This window comes from Panthera uncia, chromosome D1 (genome assembly GCF_023721935.1).
Source record: "Panthera uncia isolate 11264 chromosome D1, Puncia_PCG_1.0, whole genome shotgun sequence".
NCBI classification, from domain to species: domain Eukaryota; kingdom Metazoa; phylum Chordata; class Mammalia; order Carnivora; family Felidae; genus Panthera; species Panthera uncia.
The window spans coordinates 26546410-26562628 of NC_064808.1; the positions used below are offsets into that span (position 1 = coordinate 26546410).

Here is a 16219-nt window from a genome sequence, read left to right on the forward strand (position 1 = left end):
GTGCATGCTACACATAGTATAATAATATTTAACAGCAAAATGTTAGTCTTCATGTAAAATTGACATACCAAGAAAATATGCCAGTTACTACTACAACAGGGCCCCCAGTACAAATGCCTCATGTCCATAACCCACCTCAAGATGTCTCAGATTAGAGAACCCTGGATACACACTATGTAAATTATGTATCATGTGGTAAAAAGTCAAGAAAACACAGAAGTTCTCAACCTAAACCCCAAAACTTTCCTACAGGGAAGAAACATTAAAAAAAAAAAAAAGTACCTAAAATACCTACCTATGCATTTTGTCCTGAAAATTTATTTGCAGACCTGCTTCAAGAAAGCTTAAAACCCATTCTGTCACCATAAAAATAAGAGTGGAAAGCCATTATTATGAATCCAAAATTTAAAACTTTACCTGCTTTCTTCTTTTTATCAGAAGTAGCATCCAAAGTAGTTAAGGTAGTAGAGGCTCTTTTATAAATATCATGACCACATACTCCAGGATCTTCTTCATCAGAAGAAAATGAAGATAAATGTTCCAAGTTTTTAAGTTCATTATCAACTTTTTCTGATGGACTGTTACCCCCAATTTCAGACACGGAAGGTGTGGGTGTTGTCGAAGAAGTCTTTGGAAGTGGTGGGGGACAAAATGTACGAACAGTCTGGGTCCCTGGTCGTCTAGTCCTGTTAGGCATTCGTACAGCAAGAGTGGAAAACTGCTGCTTGGGCCCAGATTTCAGAAAATCTAAGAAAGAGGCAATAAATCCTGTTTTGACTTCTGGCTGTTTTTCCTCTACTTCTTTGATCTTCTGTCTCATTTTTTCTTGATGCTGATAACCATCATGGCAGCTCTCTGAGGAAGGAGGAGTATATGGCAGATACACATCTGTTCCCCTTGGATTCTGGCGTTTGCCCTGGGCAGGTCTTTTCAGCTGTTTCTGATTACTGTTGTCTTCCTCTTTGGTTTGCCCCTTTCCAGTTTTTTTCTTCTGAAGGTTAAAATGCATTAATTCTTGATTTTCTTCTTCAATCTTGACACCGATGGCCTCCCCAGGTTGGGCCATGGCCAACAGTGCAAGTGTACTTCTAGCTGGGTTCACTGACACACTGCTGTCATCAGCGGTGAGCTCACTCTCTGATGTAGCACTTTCTCCACTTATACTTCTACTAGAAACAAACTCTTGGCTTCTGTTATTATTTAATGTACTATCCATAGGAACTTCGCTATCTTCTTCAGATTCATGATTGGTAGCAGACTGTTTCTTGAATGAGCCAGAACTTTGCTCCTGGACATCATGACTTGGTCCAACCACAGGTGAAATTACTTTAGATGCTTTATTTTGACCAGTTTCAATATGCTGTTGATCAAGAGTCATTTTTGACTGGAGGGTTGGTACTGGTGACAGGTTTACAGCAACTTGATTTCCATTTAAGGAAATATCATTTATATTCTGTGGCTTTCCTACTGCGGCTGTCACAGAGTTAAAATCTGACGTCACATGCCCAACATCTAATGACTGCTGAAAATGAGATTTAGAATCACCATCTTCAACTGCCGGAATGGTTTCATTTGAAGTTGACTTGGAAAAATCAGAAGGAGTAACCCCACAAGCTGCTGCTGTAGCTGCTAAGATATCATCTACATTTGATAAAATATTTCTCTCATCACTGAGAAGCATTGCCTCTGGGAAACACATTGATCCAAGAGAAACAAAATGATTCTTTGAATCATGTTGACTTGTTTCACTAAAATGGCCCTTAGCTGTTAGATGTTGTTGTAATGGTTTTGAAGACTCAGAGAGGTCCATTTTCATAATTTCAGAAGTTTGAGGATGGAGCTGCTGCTGAGAATGATCACCATTGCTCTGAATAATATGACCATCCATTTGAAGGAAAGGATGTACTATTTGTTGAGGACTTTGAACACGCTGTACTTGTAAAGATGCCTTTACTTGTCCTAAACCTGCCTGCAGTATTGACTGCTGAAGAATTTGTAAATCACAGGCAGAATCTAAAAGGACCTGTGTGTTAGGAAGAGATGCCTGATGGCCATGCCCTAAAGCATGATTTGGAATTTGAATCTGAGATGAGGCATTAATTATTTGATCATGTTGCTCCTGGACCTTGGCTTCATGTACCTTATGTATAAGAGAATGCTGCGGGTTGAGGTCTTTAGTATTCAACCTTATTTGTGGAGTTTGCATTAAATTAGTTGCCTTCTTAATATCAAGGGTTGCTGCACTGACTTGGCCAATTTGTTGGGTAAGCTGTGTCACTGAACCAACCATGCTTTCTTCTTTTTTTGACCCTTGTAGAGCAATCCCAACAACCTGATCTTCAAGACGAGAATTACTTCTAATTACACTCTGAGAATACCTGTCATCTGCCTTTGACACCTTATAAGCCGATTCTTGAACATTAATTTCTCCATCTGACAGCCTTTGGGTTGATGACTCAAGAGACACTTGTGGCTGCAGTACCTGCAACTCTTGCATTGGAAAATCCTCTTCTTGCTTTGAAGATGTATACACAGTTGAATCAAGTTTTCTTTCAGCATAAGACTTTGGATCAGGGGAAGGTATGTTATTCTGTAATGTCTGACAGTGAGTAGAGGATGCAAAAGATGATGACTGGGCAGCAGGCAAAAACTTTTGGGACTGGGGAGATGATGACCCTTGAGTCTGAGCATTCTGGGAAGAATGCATGGAAATATAATTCTGGGTTGGGCTAGAATCTGGCAAATTCTGAGCCCGAGTGGCAGAAGAGTAAGAAAGAGAAGGGGCTGTTAATGTTAGAGACTGCCCTGAAGCATAGCTTTCTGAAGGACTAACAACTGATAACACCTGTGACTGAGATGAATAACTAACCTGTGTCTGGCTAACTGGTGGTAAACCCTGAGAATGACTAGATGAATAACTTTGAGACTGACTAACTGAAGACAGATCTCTTGTTTGGGCAGGGTAATTCTCATTTGTAACTGAAGATAATACTTCTTGTTGATTAGAAGAATAATTAAGTGTCTGATTTTCAGAAGTTATAGTCTGAGATGATCCAGAAAAAGTCAATGTTTTATATAAGGATGGCAACTTCTCAACTTTGTTGGACCTATAAACCTGTGAATGAACAATAGATGGCACATTATGTGGCTGTACTAAACCATAATTTTGGGACTGACTAACTGATAAAAGGCTTGGTAGCTGCGCTGTAGAATAAATTTGTGCTTGGCCCGATATTACAGAACTCTGGTTATGTAAAGGTTTGGAATAGCTTAATGTTTGCACAGGAGGAATTACACTTTGAGGTTTGGGGGTCTTAGTTGATGCTAGTGGTTGTTTTGTAGAACAGCTTTTTACTTTTGTAGCAGATGGAGGAAACCCTGATGATGGAATTGTAGATGAGTAAGACTGAGCAAGTTCCACTGACACCTGGGAGGTCTTCTGCTGTAATCCTCCATTGCTCACCTGAGTAGAATCTCCAACTGGGCTACAGGATAAAGATGACTGCCTACTTGTTTCCTGAAAATTAACCACACTTGCATTTGACAGATAGCTATGTAAGGAATGCTGTGAACCAGTCAGTTGTGCCTGAATAGACTGGGTACCTGAAGGCCGCTGATGGTGTTTAATAACACTACATTCTCGAAGAAGAGCTCTTTCAATGGAAGCAGTAGAACTAGTAAAGAGAGTTGAACTGTAGGCTTGAGGAGTTTGCTGGGCTCCCCCAAGTGCTGAAGGCAACAAACTAAATTGAGGTTGTAAAAGATGGGGTGCAGACTCTTGCGCTGAGCGATACGTTGAAGACTGAGGTGGTATGCTGTTACTTAACGCAGAACTGCCCAGGCGCTCAAATGCCAAAGCAGTTGGAACAGTTCCCTGGGAAGTCTTGATTTGTAGCAGAGGGTCATGAGGATTTAAAATTCCATTTGATGTAGTGTTAAAAGACGAATCCTGAAGCACCAAAGGTGAGGTGGTAGCAAAGTTTCTATTGCTGAAGGTGGTGGGATGCTGATAAGCAGAGAGGGCAGAGGGTGGAAGTGTTCCAGTAGTTGGCAAAGGTCCAGTAACAAACAGCTCAGTTGCTGCTGAGGAATGCATACCTGTGAAGAGAAAACATAAAGAACTTTAAGCAATCACAGCACACACACACACACACACACACACGCACACGTTTTTACAGTAGAGACTTATGTACCCATAACCCATTATAATCTCTGTAAGGGTGAAGGGGCGGGGGAAAAAATCTCTGTAAGACTGAAAAGCCTGATAAGCTAGTTCTACGTGTAAATTTAAAAAATTACATTTCAAGACAGCTAGCTTTCTTTTTTTTTTTTTTTTTTTTTATTTATTTTTGGGACAGAGAGAGACAGAGCATGAACAGGGGAGGGGCAGAGAGAGAGGGAGACACAGAATCGGAAGCAGGCTCCAGGCTCTGAGCCATCAACCCAGAGCCCGACGCGGGGCTCGAACTCACGGACCGCGAGATCGTGACCTGGCTGAAGTCGGACGCTTAACCGACTGCGCCACCCAGGCGCCCCAAGACAGCTAGCTTTCTTAAAAGCAAAAACAAAGTTACAAAGGTATTAGCAATTTGTATCTATAATTGTTATAGAAATGAGTTTATAGTTAGATAATGCCATCTGAAAATTAAGAAACCAGTAAAAATGTACACAATCTCTAGTGATTAATTTATCCTGAAATCTCAATGCAATAGCAACAAACTAAAATGTTCATAACATTAAAATGAAAACTAAACTCTCTACATTTAACATGATAAATAAATCTAAAAATAAACAGTGAGGTTAACCCTACAATTTCCTTTATCAAAATATATAAATTTTAAAAATCTCTTGGATTCCAAATTTTGGTTTTCCATGAACAACTTCCAATGACAATAGATGTGTGCTTATTATACAAGGCTGATCAGAAATTAATAAAGTATTATCAATAAGATTATTAACATTTCAAGAAACCATTCTAGCCACATATAGTAAAGTGAAAACATATACTCTTATGATCTAAAAATTCTACTTCTAGAAATTTATCATATAGCAATACATGGACACAATGATATCTATACAAGATACTTTCTTATAGTTATTGTCTGTAAGAAGTAGAAACAACCCGTATGTATACCAACATGGAATGATCAAATAATTATGGCATATCCTATTAATACTATTGCTACAAACCCTGAGTACATGAATATAGATGTTTTGATATACAAAGATATCAAAGAACTGTTAACTCTTCTCTACAAAAGTGGGAATGTAGTTAGGAAGTATCACTTTCCATTTCATATAACTTTTTTGTTGTTTCCATGTTTTTTGTGAGCTTCCATTAAAATTTTGTTGTTTATTTTAGAAAAATAGGGGGAAAAAAGATTCTCTGGCCCTTTCAAAAACCTTTTTCTCTCACTTCTTCCCATTAAATGTCAAAAAATATTGCTACTACAAAGACAGAAAAGTAATCTAGTTATACTTAAAAGAATAAACATTTAGTATTTGTGTTTAAAATAATATAATCATAGAAATTGGAATAGAAAGCCTAACTGATTATGTGTAATGTACAGTTATTCCAGGGAGCAAAAAAGGAAGAAGCTACTTTGTTTCTTAATATTCTCCTTTATTTCACATTAAAACATTAATTATCTCCTTGGAAGCAGAAAAAAAACTGCTAAATTGAGGAGCTCTATTAATGGAATTATATCAGAATAGTAAAGTATTATTTCCTATAGCTATTATTTAAAAATATCTCTTTGGGGCACCTGGGTGGCTCAGTTGGTTGAGTATCCGACTTTGGCTCGGGTCATGACAGGTTCCTCAGTTCCAGCCCTGCATCAGGTTCGCTGCTATCAGCCCAGAGCCTGCTTGGGATCCTCTGTCCCCCTCTCTCCCCCGCTCACACTCTCCCTCAAAAAAATATAAACATTTAAAAAATAAAACATCTCCTCAAATAATAAGATGACATGTCTTATTATTTAAAACAAAGCCTTTAAAAAAAAAAACACCTAACTTTCCTGTCACCCTGAGAAAAGTAAAAACATACACATAATTTTGGGGGAGAAATAAGTGAAAAATGGAATGTATATATAAACAGGGAAAATATAATATCAGCTTGTAATGTCCACTACAGTTTAATTAATGTCAGACTAAATTCCTCATCTGTATGAATAAAGGACTAGACAAGATAATCTAAGGCCCCTCTAATTCTATGGAATATCAGATAATTCAAATAAACTGATTTAAATAACTTACCTAGAAAATTTCAAGCTTGTACATTTTGAGAGTAATTCAGAACTTTAAATAAATAGTGATTTAATCTGTTCAATTCTGGATAACTTTACATTAAACTCTAATGATGAAATCAGTCTCAAGATTGTTTTTTACTGTATCATCTACTCAACCTGAAGTCACTAAGATAAATGAATTTAATCGTTCACCAAAAACCAAAAAAGATAAATATGTGAGGTGATAGATGTGTTAATTAATCAACTGCGGGGTAATTCTTTCACAATGTATGGTGAATCACAACGTACACTTTAAACATATTATAATTTTATGTATCAATTATACTTCAATAAAGCTGAAATGGAAAAATAAAAGAAAATTTAATTTTTGCTTTTATTAAGTAGACAAGTAGCTACATAAACTGCCAGATAGGAACTTTATACCTAGGGTTTATCTTCAATAATTATCTATCTTCTTCAATCTGTTAAGTTTTCACCAAAGTGACAAATCTGAGTTTCGTCCAACTTAAAATTGTGAAAAATTCCAGGTTTTAAATTTCACCGGAAAACCAGTAATTACTCTCAGCTACACTATATAATGACAAGGCCATAAAAATTTTTATCAGTATTTTTTCTGGACTTATAAGTTCTGAAAACAAGAGTGCCCGGATGCCTCAGCTGGTTAAGCATCTGACTCTTGATCCTGGCTTGGGCCATGATCTCATGGTTCCTTGGGAGTCTCTCTCTGCTCCTCCCCCACTCATGCTTTCTCTGAAAATAAATAAATAAACTTAAAAAAAAATTGTGAAAACAAAGAATCACCTGTCTGCCAGGATGGAGCCCTGAATTGTGGTAAAAGAGTAGTTCCTGAAGAAGCAGCCTGAGCAGTTCGGGATTCAACAGCAGAGAGAAAATTCATCACTGAAGATTCTTTAGTGTTAGTGCTGGCACTGTTCACACTAGTATCAAATATTCCAGAAAGACCTATGTTTGAAGATAAAATATGTCACAAAGTAAAATATTTAATAATACAAAAGTATATTTCTGTTCATATTTAATTAATTTACCTATTTTTTTTGAGAGACAGAGAGAGTGTACCTGGGAGCAGGGGCAGGAGGAAAGAGAGAATCCCAAGCAGGCTCCATGCTCAGTATGGAGCCCTTGGAACCTGACGCAGGGCTTGATCCCATGATTCTGGGACCATGACCTGAGCTGAAATCAAGAGTTGAATGCTCAACTGACTGAGCCACCCAGGTGCCCCCAGAGAGTCCTTTTTAAAATAAAAACGGGATGGGGCGCCTGGGTGGCGCAGTCGGTTAAGTGTCCGACTTCAGCCAGGTCACGATCTCGCGGTCCGTGAGTTCGAGCCCCGCGTCAGGCTCTGGGCTGATGGCTCGGAGCCTGGAGCCTGTTTCCGATTCTGTGTCTCCCTCTCTCTCTGCCCCTCCCCCGTTCATGCTCTGTCTCTCTCTGTCCCAAAAATAAATAAAAAACGTTGAAAAAAAAAATTAAAAAAAAAAATAAATAAAATAAAAACAGGGGGGTGCTTTGGTGGCTCAGTCGGTTAAGCGTCTGACTCTTTGATTTTGGCTCAGGTCTTGACCTTGCTCGTGAGACTGAGCCTGGCATAGGGTTCCATGCTGACAGCACAAAGCCTGTTTGGGATTCTCTCTCTCCTCTCTCTCTGCCCCTCCCCCCACTCATGCACTCTTGCACTGTCTCAAATGTTTTAAAATAAATAAATAAAAAAGAATCCCTGAAATTTAAGGCCAAAACCTCTACAACCCTAAACTGTTTTATTTTGAAATAGCAAACACACATGAATTTGATGAAGCATGGTTACAATATAAAATCTACAAAAATCAGCGTGCCTGGATGGCTCAGTTGGTTAAGCATCTAACTTCAGAAGCTCAGGTTATGATCTCACAGCTCATGAGTTATAGCCCTGCATTGGGCTCTGTGCTGACATCTCGGAACCTGGGGCCTGTTTCAGATTCTGTGTCTTCCCCTCTTTCTGCCCCTCCCCTGCTTGTGCTTTGTCTCTCAAAAAAAAAAAAAAAAAAGGTAGAAAAAAGTTAAAAAAAAATCTACAAGGATTGGGAAGATCTCCCAATTAATTATATAGATATTCCCTATCAGTAAAAGACAAAGCTTTTAATTTCATTTTCACTTTTCCCACAGCTCCATTATTTTCTGCCCACATTCATAACCCAAAATATGAAAACTGATTTTTCTTCTTATTCACTAAACGTAGCCAGATAAATTTTACAAGAGCATTTTTACCAGTTGGCTGAGGTGTGGCAGCATATCCAGGAAGCTGATGGGAGGCTGCAAAAGTCTGTCTCTGAAGGAGATCTGTTTCAGAGTGTGAGGGATGTCCTTCTTCATAGCTTAAACTAGAGGATAATAAAAATAAGTGACCAAAAACACAGCTCAAACCATATGATCAAAAAATTTCTAGGAGAGCAATTATCAAAAGTAGCAAAAGTCTCTGACTAAATTCAATAGATTTGATTAATAGATCAAATACGGTCTGACAATACTGTCAAAATGGGGAAATATATTGAAGATATACTAGGAAGAAAAATGATACACAGTATATTCCTTAATTTAACTTTACTTCCTTTTACTGGGAGAGAAATAACATAGTACAGTGGGAAGAGCAATAGCCTGGAAAACAGGGCAGCTGAATTCATTATACAACCTCTACCACCTGCTTACAGTATCATTTGAATAAAAGACTTAATGTCAGACTGAATTCTTCATCTGTATGAATACAGAATTAGAGAAGATGATCTAAGGTCCCTCTAATTCTACCATTCTATGGAGTATCAGATAATTCAAATAAACTGATAATTAAATAACTCACCTAGACAATTTCAAGCTTGTACATATTGAGAGTAATTCAGAACAAGATATTTTTTATCCCCTTGACATTTATTTTGAATATTTTAGACCCAGAAAAGAATGGAAAGTCCAATAAAAATATTATACACCTGTTGCTTAAGACTCAATAATCATGAACATTGTGTTACCTTTGTTTTATTTTTCTCTACACACACACACACACACACACACACACACACACACATACACACACACACACTTTTCTTTACATATATACACTTTTCTTTACTAAACCTTTCTTTTTTTACTAAACCACTTGAAAATAACTTGCATAAGGACACTACATCTTTAAATACTTCAGCTGTATCTCCTAGGAATTGGTCATTCTCCTATACAGCTAATTATTATTATAATTATCATTATTAGACTTGAAAAAACTTAACAATTTGAGTCAATAACAGTATGTAATACAGAGGTCATATTCTAATTTCCCAATTGTTGCCTAAATGTTTGGGATTTTAAAGCTTTTCTATGTAGGATCCAATGAAAACCTCAAGAATTACACTTGCTGGGGTGTCTGGGCAGCTTAGTGGGTTAAGCCTCTGACTCTTGATTTCGGCTCAGGTCATGATCTCATGGTTCATAAGGTTAAGCCCCATGTCAGGCTCTGTGCTAACAGCACGGAACCTGCTTGGGATTCTTCCTCTCCCTCTCTCTCTCCCCCTCACCTGCTCACACTCACATGTATGTGCACACTCTCTCTCAAAATAAACTTTTTTTTAAAAAAAGGAGAATTACACTTGACTATTTCTCTTTAAATTTAGAACAATGCCTCTACCCTGCCTCTAATCCCAGATCCCTTTTGTCTTGATTTCATGACATAGACTTGTTGAGGAAAACAAGTCAGCTGAATGTAGACTATCCCAAATTCTGACTTTAAAGGATACCTCATGAGAAGTGCATAAACGATATTTTGTACTTCATATTGCCTCATATGAGGATACACATAATGTCAGTTTGTCTCATTGTTGGTGATACTAATCTTAAAGTGGGTAAGGTACATGTCAGATCTCTCCAGGTAGTTATTTTTTCTCCTTTGAAATGCAATTGGGAAATGTTACTTAAGACTTAGTAAATACCTTATTCCCAAAAGCAAAGGTTTCAGACATCATCCATCTTTAATTAAATTACCACCTTGGAGATTGGAAATGGTAGTTTTCTAATTACATCATTCCTTTAATATTTAAAAGTATTCTTCTGTAAAATAAAAATCAGCTTCCCCCCTTTTTCTCTCATGTACATACATATTTACTTATATTTTAATAATATTTTTCAAAAATGTAAACACCTTACACTTTAAATATATCGCTGCAGACTTAAAAATTGAGGTACAGTTGACATATAATATTATATTAGTGTCAGGTGTACAGCATAGTGATTCAACAATTATATACATTATGGAATGCTAACCATGATACATGTAGTTGCCACCTATCTCCTATAACATGATTATAATATTATTGACTATACCCCTGCTATCAACATTTGTATATGTCTTTCACGGACATATGTTTTCATTTCTCTTAAGTTAAATAGCTAGGAGTGGAATTACAGGGTCATAATGTAGGGGTATGTACTACTTTACATTACCATGTAAGGTAATATATCAAATTTCCATTTTTACTTTTTTTTTAATTTTTTAATGTTTATTTTTGAGAGAGAGAGAGACAGAGCACGAGCAGGGGAGGAGCAGAGAGAGAGAGAGACACACAGAATCTGAAGCAGGCTCCAGGCTCTGAGCTGTCAGCACAGAGCCTGACGTGGGGTTTGAAGTCACAAACCGTGAGATCATGATCTGAGCCAAAGCCGAACGCTCAACCGACTGAGCCACCCAGGCGCCCATTTTTACTTTGCAACCTTTTCACCACATGATATTTTTAGTCTTCTTAATTTTAGTCATTCTAGTAGGTATAGTGGTATCTCACCACAGCATAATTTGCATTTCCTAATAACAAATGATGACGAGCATCTTTTTATATGCTAACAGGCTATTCTTTCAGCTCCTCTTGTAAAGTTCGTTCTGAATTTTTGCCTTTAAAAAAATTCAGGTTGTTAGCACTTTTCTTATATTCTGGATCTACCTTTTTTGTCAGATATATGTATTGTGAATGCTTTCTTCCAGTCTGATGGTCTCCTTTATACTTTCTAGTGTCTTTCTTTTTTTAATGTTTGTTTTTGAGAGAGAGAGAGAGAGAGAGAGAGAGAGAGAGCGCGAGCATGTGCATGAGCGGAGGAGGGGCAGAGAGAGCAGGGGCAGAGGATCTGAAGAGGGCTCCGCACTGACAGCAGTAAGCCTGATGCTGGGCTGGATCTCATGAACCGTTGAGATCACAACCCGGGTTGAAGTTGGATGCTCAACCAACAGAGCCACCCAGGTGCCCTCTAGTGTCTTTCAGTAAAAGGTTTTCATCAGTTTTGTGGTAAAAGCACTTAACAACAGATCTACCCACTTAGCCAAGTGTGAAATACAGTAGTATTAACTATGTTGTACAGCAGAGCTCTAGAGCTTATTCATCTTGAATAACTGAAACTCTATATTCTTTGAACAACTCCCCAATTCTCCCTTCCTCTAGTCTCTGGCAACCACATTCCTATTCTCTGCTTCTGAGTTTGACTAACAAGGTTTTAATATTTGATCAACCTGAATTATATTTTTTTCTATAAAGTCAGTGCTTTCAGTATCCTGTCACTAATATATTCACCCATATTTTCTTTAAGTTTTAAAGTGTTAGCTTTTTTTTTTAAGTATTAGCTTTTATATTTAGGTGTATCAAATCATTTTGAGATAAATTTTGTAAGGTAAGGGTAAAGGTTCATTTTCTAAATTTCTTCAAAAATTAAGGCATAATTTGCATACAATAAAATTCACCCTTTCTAGTGTACAGGTCAGTGAGTTTGAAAAAATATGTAAATACTGCAAAAACTAAGGGAGAGCACAGTCCCAGCATTATAAAAGATTCCCCCATGCCCAACTATGGTTAGATCCTCCCACCATTTCCCTAGGATCTATTCTCTGTTCTTATAGTTTTCCCTTGCCCAAAATGTCAAATGAATAGAGTAATTTAACATGTTGTGTAGCCTTTTGTGTCTGGCTACTTTCAGTTAGCTTAATGCCTCTGAGATTCATCCATGTTTTTATTTATACCAGTAATTCATTACATTTTATAGCTGAGCAGCATTCCATTATGTGGATGCATCAGAGGTTAGTGCTTGTTTTACATCCATTTATCACTTTAAGGACCTTCGGGTTCCTTCCTGTTTTTGGCAGTTATGAATAAAGTTGTCACACACCTGTGTATGTTTCTGTGTGAACACAAGTTTTCATTTCACTTGACTAAACATATAGGAGGGGGATGGCTGGTATGGTAGTAAGGTAATGTTGAACTTTAGAGAAACTGCTTGTTTTCCAAAGTAGCTATCCTTTTTCTCATATCCCTAGTACTGTATGTCTGGTCTATGGCTCTGCATCCTCACTGGCACTAAGTATTACCAATTTGTAAGTTGCTTCTTTTCTTTTTAAAAATTTTAGCCATTCTAGGGGCGCCTGGGTGGCTCAGTCAGTTAGGCGTCTGACTCTTGGTTTCAGCTCGGGTCATGAGCTCATGTGATTCATGAATTCAAGTCCCACGTCAGGCTCTGTGCTGACAGCATGGAGCCTGCTTGGGATCCTCTGTCTCCCTCTCTCTCTGCCCCTACCCTGTTCTCTCTCTCGCTCAAAAGTAAATAAACTTAAAATTTTTTTTAAATATAAAAACAAAGTTTAGCCATTCTAATTGGTGTGCAATAGTACCTCACTGTGATTTTAATTTGCATTTCCTTACTAACAATGTTTAGCATCATTTGCTCATCTAACATGCAGAAATCTTTGGTAAAATATCTACTCAAATCTTTTGCCTGATATCATCAAATCCTTGGTGAGATATACGTTTTGAAAATAATTTCTCCCACTCTGTGGCTTTCATCCATCCTCATAATAATGTAGTTAGAAGAAGAGAACCATTTTTAAATGAATTTTTTTAGGATTTTATTTTTAAGTAATCTCTACACCCAGCGTGGGGCTCAAACTCACAACACTGAGATCAAAAGTCACATGCTCCACTGACTGAGTCAGCCATATGCCCCTATGAATTGTATTTTTGCTATTGTTGCTAAGAGATCTTTGCCTAATCCACTATCTCAAAGATTTTCTCCTTTTTCCTCTTGAAGGAAGGTTTGTTTCCTTCTGAAGTTTTATGGTATTACTTTTTCCATTTAAGTCTGATTCATTTGGAGTTAATTTTTTGTACATGGTGTGAGGTTAAGGCTTGAGATTCATTTTTTTAAAAATTTGGATATGCAATTATCCCAGTACTATATATTGAAAAAAATTATTCTTTACCCATTGAATTGCTTTGGCATCTCTTCTTTAAAAAAACTAGCCATATATTTGTGGTTCTATTCTTATCTATTCTGTTACATCAATGTGTCTGTTCTTAGGCCAATAAAACACAGCCTGGTAAATGATTCATTCAGGTTGGACAAATCTTCCAATTTTGTTCTTTTTCACAACTATTTTGGGTATGCCAGGTATTCCCATATAAATTTTTGAGTCAGCTTGTCAACTTCTACAAAAAACATTGTACTGAATCTATATATGACTTTCAGAAAAACTACCACCTTAGAAATACTGAGGACTCTAATCCAGGAGTATATCTATTTATTTAGGTCTTTAATTTCTCTCTGCAGTCTTCTGTAGTGTTTAGTGCATAATTCTTGTAAGTATTTTGTTAAATTTTTTACAAGTTTCTTTTTTAAGTGTATTTATTTTGAGAGAAAGAGCATGCGCACATGAGTGTGATAGGAGCAGAAAGAGAGGGAGCGAGAATTCCAAGCAGGCTCTGGGCTGTCAGTGCAGAGCCCAACATGGGGGTTGAACTAACGAACCAGGAGATCGTGACCTGAGCCGAAGTCAAGAACTGGATGCTTAACCGACTGAGCCACTCAGGCACCCCAGTATTTTGTTAAATTTATCCCTAAGTATCTCATTTTTGTTATGTTGTTCTAGATGTTTTTTAATTATAGCTTTATTGATATGTAATTCACATACCATAAAGGTCATCCTTTTAAAGTGTACAAACCAGTGCTTTTTAAGAATATTCAGAGTTGTGCAACCAGAACCATAATCTAACTTTAGAATATTTTCACTGCCTCAAAAATAAACCTGTACCCATTATCATTCCACATATCCCCTGGCACCCAGCCCCAGGCGATCACTGATCTACTTTTGTCTCTATGGATTTGCCCTACTCAAAGTATTTCACAAAAATGGAATCATACTATACCTGGCCTTTTGCAACTAGCTTCTTTCACTTAACACAATGTTTCCACGGTTCATCCCATGTTACAACATCTATATATCAGTACTTCACTTCATTTATGGCTGCATAATATCTCATTTTATAGATACACATTTTATTTAGCCACCTAACAGTTGATGGACATTTAGGGTGTTTCCACTGTTTGGCTATTATGAATCATGCTCCTAGGAACATTCATGTACAAGTTTTTGTGTGGATGTATGTTCTTCTCTTGGGTGTATACCTAAGAGTTGAATTTTTGAGTCATATTGCAACTCAAATATGTTCAACATTTTGAAGAATGGCCAACCAAAATAGTGGTACCATTTTACATTCCCACCAGCAATGGTTAAGGGTTACAATTTCTCAACATCTTTGCTGACACTTCTTACAGCCTGTGTTTTTATTATAATAGCTATCCTAGTAGGTATAAAATAGTATCTCATTGTGGTTTTGATTTGCATTTACCTAATGATGTTGAACATCTTTATGCTTCCTGACCATCTGTATTTCTTCTTTGAACAAATGTCTATTCCAATCCTTTGCCCACTTTAAAATTGGGTTGTTGTTGTTTTTTAAATCAAGGTGTAAGAAGAATTCCTTGTACACTCTGGATACAAGTACCTGACAAATACATGATATTTAAATATTGTTTCCCATTCTGTAAGTTATCTTTTCACTTTCTTGATGGTGTAATCTGCAGCCTGAAAGTTTTTTTGTTTTTTTTTAATTTTTATTTTTTATTTTATTTTATTTTTTAGATTTTTTAAAGTAATCTCCACACCTAACATGGGGTCAAACTTACAACTTCAAGATCAAGAGTCGTATGCTCCACCGACTAAGTCAGCCAGGTGCCCTTGAAGCCCAAAAGTTTTAAAGTTTGAGTTTGTTGTTTTGTTTTGTTTTGTTTTTTCCTACACCAACATCCACTTCTCCAACTCTCTGGACACCAACTGGGTGACCATCCAACAATTCAGTTCAACCTTGTGTTTTTTTTTAATGCTTTATTTATTTTTGAGAGAGAGGGCACAAGCAGGGGAGGGGGAAAGAGAGTGACAGAAGATATGAAGCAGGCTCTGCACTGACAGCAGCAAGCTGGACGACGCAGGGCTCAAACCCACAAAATGCAAGATCATGACCTAAGCCTAAGTTGGATGCTTAACCAACTGAGCCACCCAGGTGCCCCTTAAAATTTAAGTTTAAAATTAGATGCAGGTAAGAGCACCTGGGTGGTTCAGTCGGTTAAGCATCCAATTTTGGCTGGGGTCATGATCTCACAGTTCTTGGGTTCGAGCCATATGTTGGGTTCTGTGCTGACAGCTCGGAGTCCGGAGCCTGCTTTGGATTCTGTGTCTCCCTCTCTCTCTCTGACCCTCTCCCGCTTCTGCTCTGTCTCTCTCTCAAAATTAAATAAACATTAAAAAAGTTAAAAATAATTAAATAAATAAAATTAGATGCAGTTCAATAGATTTTTTTGTCACTTGTGTTTTTGATGGCATATCTGAGAAACCATTACTTAACCAAGGTCCTAAAGATTTATTCCTATGTTTCCTCTAAGAGTTTTACAGTTTTAATTTTTCCATTTAGGTCTACAGTGCATTTTGAATTAATATTTGTACATACTATAAGGTAGGAGTCCAATTTTATTCTTTTGCTACTCATTTTGAATATAATTTGAAATTCTTTAATAATAAAAAACATGAATGAGCATTCATTGGCCAAAGTTGAAAGATTTTAACCCTGACAATA

General features: G+C 37.1%; 1 protein-coding gene across 3 annotated transcripts in view; it reads right to left on the reverse strand.

Annotated features, from left to right (window-relative positions):
• The window catches only part of QSER1 (glutamine and serine rich 1), an 81066-nt gene that overhangs the window by 36714 nt on the left and 28133 nt on the right, over nt 1–16219 (reverse strand). For all 3 annotated transcript variants that reach the window (XM_049648540.1, XM_049648555.1, XM_049648548.1), the window contains exons 2-4: nt 8511–8623; nt 7050–7211; nt 418–4098 (exon numbers count right to left, since the gene is read on the reverse strand). In XM_049648540.1, coding sequence (XP_049504497.1) covers nt 418–4098; nt 7050–7211; nt 8511–8623 — 3956 coding nt within the window. The remainder of the gene's footprint in view (nt 1–417; nt 4099–7049; nt 7212–8510; nt 8624–16219) is intronic.